Genomic DNA, 6000 nt, shown 5'->3' with positions numbered 1-6000 from the left:
CGTCCTGTGGGCTGAACAAGCCCACGAGTGGGACAAGGAGGATGATGAGGATGAGGAAGGAGACAGAAAAGTGCCGGATATCCAAAAGGACGACCTCGCGTCCCGGAAGGCGCGCATGAACCAACCGAAACCCAGTGTTGCTCATCAGTTTCTGCCGAGCTCGTGCAGCAGTAAGGACCGTGAGCGCTGGGAGGGAATTAGGCTTTCCTCCCAGCATGCTGTCATGGAGATGTTGGAGAAAATGGAGCAGGACAAGAAGAGGTGTGTGGTGTGAGTGAAGGCATTCAATACAGTTGCAAGATACCTAGACATGATGCTGGTCGGCGAATTATTCATGGATATAGCTTTATATTCAGATGTAAGATAACATTTACTAAGGCATTTTTCCACCAAAGGAATCAGGGCAAATTTGAGTTTTTCAGCTGTGAACCTGAAACAATTTTGTCAAAGACATTCTTTATTCAAATTCCTTCCCTTACCTTTCATTTAAAAACAGAAGAGTGTAACCAATGTACAATTAAAGCAAAATCAATACAGTACAACTAAATCTTTAGTGCCCATGATGCCTGCTGGGTTGCCAGGTATTTTACATAATTGTTCAGGTGTGTGCATAGCAGTGATAAAATAAAACAACTCGACCAGAAAATGTGCAGTTCTTGGGTAGGATTGTTTTAATTTCTTTGGAAGGTTTCAGGACTTTGGTGGAAACATGTTCTTCAAATGCTTTTTGGAAATGGTTAAACCCATCCATTCATTTGCACTGTCTTCTTCTTTCCTGTCTATACGTTTTTTCACAAATATATCTTGGTGGTGGTGTTTCCACTGTTCTGTCTGGGTTTGGATTGTGCAACGCAACCTTTTAATGTGTGCTGTCGCCTCGCTGGACCACAGTGATTCTGACACCGCTTCCACTGAGGCGTCAATTGTAACTCGTAAGGACAACCCCTTCCTCAGTCCTCACAGGATAAAGACGGATGAGGAGGAAGAGAGTGATGAGGACAAGGGACGTTCACTTCTCCCAAACGTGCAGAAGGACGATCTAGCAAGGAGGCGCACTCAAATCGGATCCCTTCCACAAAGGGATTTGCGTCAGTCATTGGCCCATACGAGTATCACTCAATCAGATTTTGAGAAGTGGCAAAGACTTTCCATGACTGTTGAAAGCAGGTGCCTTAAACATTCCAGTCTTTCTGTCTTTTCACTCTTAACATAATAATGTTGCAATAATAAATTTGTGTCCTCGATGGCCCTTTATAGTAATCTATAATGTACTATAACTATTATTATTATTATTATTATTATTATTATTATTATTATTATTATTATATTTGATGTAATTCAAATACATTTCCATAGTAGTAAAATGAAAATGACTAATAGAAGAACAAAAATTGAATAAGGAAACAAACTAAAGCAGTGGAAATAGCAACAACACTTAATGATTAAAATATTTTGACACAAAATAAATATTAAATCATATAAATATTCTAGACATAAAAATAACCATAAAATTGGCAAATAAATGTAATAATATAGTAAAATATTTTGTCATATGCATTAATATATTGTGTATTAAACTAGAATTTTATAATAGATGTGTCCGCTGTTGTTTCTCAGTGAGGCCGCGTCGGTTGAAGTTTCAATCGTAACTCGTAAGGACGATGAGGATGAGCAGAGAGACACCAAGGGAGGTGGACAGGCTGCTTTGCCTAATATACAGAAAGATGATCTGGCTAGGAGGCGGAGTCAGACTGGGGCCCTCCCACACCGGGATTATCAGCAGTCATTGGCTCAGACGGCCATGACGCAGTCAGACCTGGAGAAGTGGCAGAGACTGCAGATGAGCACAGAGAACAGGTGCCTAGACCTCTGACCTGGCTGTAGGTTTGACCTGCGCAAGTGTGTTTCTTGTGAAGTGCCCTAAATAGCCAGTAGGGGGATTTGTTAAGGATTTGTCCCACATCTGGGATTGTACAGAGAAAATGTAGCAATAGAAAGTTTGTGGATTTTTCTTGGGATTGAGAAAAAAATGAATGGATCAGCTGTTTATTTTTAAAGGATTTCCACTGTTAATGCAAATGTAAAAAAAAAGAAAAACATATGATCCGCCAACATAGGCTAGGATTTCTTTATTATATTATGTATTTATTTATTTTTAATATATATACTTTATACATTTATATATTTCACATGGAATTGACCTTCACAAAAAAATATCTTAACTTGATCTCAGAAACATTTGGCTGGCTCACAGCAGCAGTTATTCTTGTTATTATGAATTTAATATTGCATTTATTATGGTGTAGATAATAGATATATAGGGGATATATAGGGGACCTGTAAGAAATATAAAATATATAGCTGAACTGTCAGGCAAAGTGTGTACTTGATAAGAGATGAAACTATTTTGTGTGGGTGAGAGAGAGGAATGTTTTGGGTGAGGACTTATTAAAGATGCTTGCTTCTGCTTGCTATGTGAGATTCATTTGTGAGAAAGATTTCACGCGCATTTAACTTCCTACAATAACACACAGTTTGTTTCTTTATTTTTGTTCGTTGACCTCATAGATAGTTTTCTACCAACCTTTAACTATTATCCTTATATTTCTCTTTCACTTTTTCTCTTACTTCCTGCTTTATACTGTGTGTTTGTATGGACCTGTGTGTGTTTCTACCTGTGTGCATGTGTGTACAATGTGCCTGTGTGTGGGTGTGTGTTTGCTTGTGTCTGTGTGTGTACCTGTTATCTGTGTGTGTGTGTGTGTGTGTGTGTGTGTGTGTGTGTGTGTGTGTGTGTGTGTGTGTGTGTGGTGCAGTGACTTGCCCCCTCTGTGTCAGTCCTGCCTCGCTGCCTCCTCTGTAAAGGTTGCCCACAGTGACCCGCCTCATTGCCGGCGACGTTCCCGTGGCGACCGCAAGCGTGTTGTGACGTTTGGGGGCGTGACTCAGATGGAGAACGTTTCCTGGGGAGATGAAAGACAGGATGAAGAGTGGAGAAAAGAGGGTGGGAAGGATGAGTCAGAGACGCTGCGACGCCTCCTCTCCTCAGCAACTGTTGCCATGCCCACCACTGGGATGAGCTCAGGGCGAGAGAGAGTGTAGGATCCACACGCATGCTTGAAGACACACTTGTGCATATAGGAACCGTTTCAGATAAACCCGACACACATCATGATGCACACAAAGCACATAAATCTCACTGCATTTGTAATGCTTTGGAATTGATGGTTGCTATAGGCTTACTGCTTGTGTAGGCATGGACTTGTAGACTGTTTTTAGTTTTTATTGTTCAGTATTGTACTCGTAAACCTGCTTTGTGTACTGAACATATGAAAGGCAGCACTTTCCTCTACAGGAGTAATTGTGGTGTTTGGAGAAAAATAGTTTGGAAAATATCAGCTCAGTTCAGCACACTGAAACTGAATACCTGAACAAATAGTTTAGCAGAATAAATGAATAAAAGTTTAAAAAGACCAGTGGTGGGCCGTCAGGGCCAACAAATCCTTCTCTCCTGGCCTAAACTCTATCAGAATCACTGACTTATGTTTTCATATATTTTTGTGCACTTATATGTTTAAAAGTATTCCCAATAGTCTTTTCCGTTCATTTCATAGCGTTTCTCTCGTGTGCTCGGTGTGTCTAGGAGCATCGCCACCTAGTGTCTGTATATGTTGCCGTTCTATCCAATCGGATTTCAGCCGTCACATTGTGTATTGCCGTGAGGCCTGCACCGTGAGCCCAGCAAGCTTTTTCTTTTTACTGCTGCTTTAACTAATCAGATTGCGATTTGGCCACTCTGAGGCCACCTAGAAGGCATCATAACATTTTTCACGTCGACTTCACTCAACTTTTTCACGTCCTTTGACTGGATGGTCATAGCGCCCTCGCCAGAGCTGTTATGTGGCAAACTGCACAAACTCAAATATATTAGTGTGGATTTTATAGCTGTTTTTTTATTCCACAATGGCTGACAGAGGAGAAGAAAACGATTGCTCATACAGATGCTCTTGCAAGAACGTTTACCAGCAGAATTCCTCACAATTCTTGACGAAAGGTCGGCCAAAACAGTTCACAAAAGTTGTTAAGCTTTTTCATGAACCATTTATACTTTTGAGTTTGGTTTCCTGTAAAATCTGCAAAAAACACACCATTTGCCTTCATTTCAAATTCCCAGGAAAACCGAAATGTATGGAAAAAATGCACAAAAATGCAAGAAAGTCCCGGGGTCGTTTTATGGCGTTAATATTGATGCGTCTGCTAGAGATGATGTATGCAGCCGGTGCAGACTGTGGCTGCAGTGAAAGGAGACTTTTTTGTGTTCATTGGGTTTCTTGCTTTAGTAATGCCATTCATTCTGTATATTGATGTACATTCTGTGTAATTGTGATGGTTTCTATAGCTGTGGTGTCATAATGAAGATCTTAAGAAGTGGATTGATTTATGCAGGACACCACTAAAAGCCTCGGTGTGAAACCCACGGCCCACCACTGGAAAACACTGTCATTAAATCCTGGTGCCCAAAAACATACATCAAAACAACTTGAAGCCTTATCACAGGCGTTTATGTTAATGAAGTTAATTAGCACATCGGATCAGAACCTAGCTACAGCGATACAGAACGATTAAAGATTTAATAGGATTTTGATCTGATTATTGAACTGGCTGCTTTTAAAAATGAACGAGTTAATAGAAAAATGTACGATTCTTGAGATCATTTGCAATTAGTGCATGTTGACACTGATACTAACATACTAATTTAGATGAGTAATTTGCTAAATTGTGTCCATGCTTTTATTCATTTTTGAACATAACCTGAAAATATAAACACCAGTCCTAAAAAGAAACATTGTCTAAAATTCCCGTCTTCTACAAGCTTCTTGAGGACGTTGTAGAAGTGAAGACATTTTTTGATGTTGACGGGGTGTTGACGTTTATTTTAAATGTTAACCAATTATAACTTATCGGGTTAATTCTCAGATGCCTTTCTCATTTGGAAAAGGAAACATGTTACAAATTGCTGACACTGGAGACTCCTCACTTTATTGTTAAATCGACACTTTCATACAGAATTTTTTATTTTATTTTATCATGTATGCATGTCACATATATTTTCTGTTTATTTCTTAGTATAACATAAACGCTACAGTTAGTAGTGTGTGTGTGTGTGTGTGTAGAGGTAATGGAAGTGGCACAGTATCTAATAGTGTATATCTGTTTTATATAAAACCTGCATTAGACCTTCTTTAGACTGGACCTTAGTCTGCTTTATTCTCCTCATTCATCCTCTCTCTCCATTCTCTTTCTCTTTATTTTCACCAATTATCATAAACAAATCTGCTCAGTGGAGGCTCAAGTACCCCAACCTCACCCCCCAAGTCCCCACAATCCTCTATTTTTGACCCCAAACACCATTTGACCCTTGCTGAGCGTGAGACCCTTGAGCTGAGGCTGGCAGAGAAAGTGAGGGATGAGAAGGAGTATGAGGAACAGGAGGAGGAGGAAGAGAAAGAACAACAGCCTGACTTGCAGAAGGACGACATGATGGCCCGGCGGACGGGGGTGTTTCAGAAAACGAGTGGACGTGCCTATAATAGGTTCCTGCCACTGCCTGGTGTTAAGAAAGAAACACGTCCAGATGAGTCGGTTCAAAAAGAGAGCTGGACTGTTTTCAGTGATGCGCACTTGGATAGAAACATAAAAACAAAGCGATTCAAAGTGGGACAAAGGTGGGCTTGCATGGTGTGGGGCATGCATCATAGTGAATTGATTAAACATCGGTTAAAACTTAGTAAAGGTTTAAAGACAATTATTAGTGTCAGTTATTTACAACAACTTGTGCATGCTGTGAAATAATTTCCTTTTAAACAAAATATTGAAAAAGAGATTTAATTGACTAGCGGTCTGACTAATGCTAGCTAGCATTACATTTGCGGTTGTATTGCGGTTTGCGGTTGTACAACGGATGTATTAAAAACTGAGGTTTGCTTCTTCACACTTACA

General features: G+C 40.0%; 1 protein-coding gene across 3 annotated transcripts in view; it reads left to right on the top strand.

Annotated features, from left to right (window-relative positions):
- Positions 1 to 6000, top strand: part of limch1a (LIM and calponin homology domains 1a) — a 58166-nt gene that overhangs the window by 25984 nt on the left and 26182 nt on the right. Inside the window, exons 10-14 of one of the 3 annotated variants that reach the window (XM_046842855.1) lie at positions 1 to 261; positions 892 to 1167; positions 1618 to 1857; positions 2817 to 3098; positions 5343 to 5726. The exon at positions 1 to 261 is cut by the window's left edge and continues 75 nt beyond it. In XM_046842855.1, the coding sequence (XP_046698811.1) occupies positions 1 to 261; positions 892 to 1167; positions 1618 to 1857; positions 2817 to 3098; positions 5343 to 5726 (1443 nt within the window). The remainder of the gene's footprint in view (positions 262 to 891; positions 1168 to 1617; positions 1858 to 2816; positions 3099 to 5342; positions 5727 to 6000) is intronic. The other 2 variants (XM_046842856.1, XM_046842858.1) reach the window with 2 other exon arrangements.

Source organism: Silurus meridionalis, chromosome 28 (genome assembly GCF_014805685.1).
Source record: "Silurus meridionalis isolate SWU-2019-XX chromosome 28, ASM1480568v1, whole genome shotgun sequence".
Taxonomy (NCBI): domain Eukaryota; kingdom Metazoa; phylum Chordata; class Actinopteri; order Siluriformes; family Siluridae; genus Silurus; species Silurus meridionalis.
The sequence above is the reverse complement of the archived record's forward strand: the minus strand, read 5'-3'. Positions and strand labels throughout refer to the sequence as shown.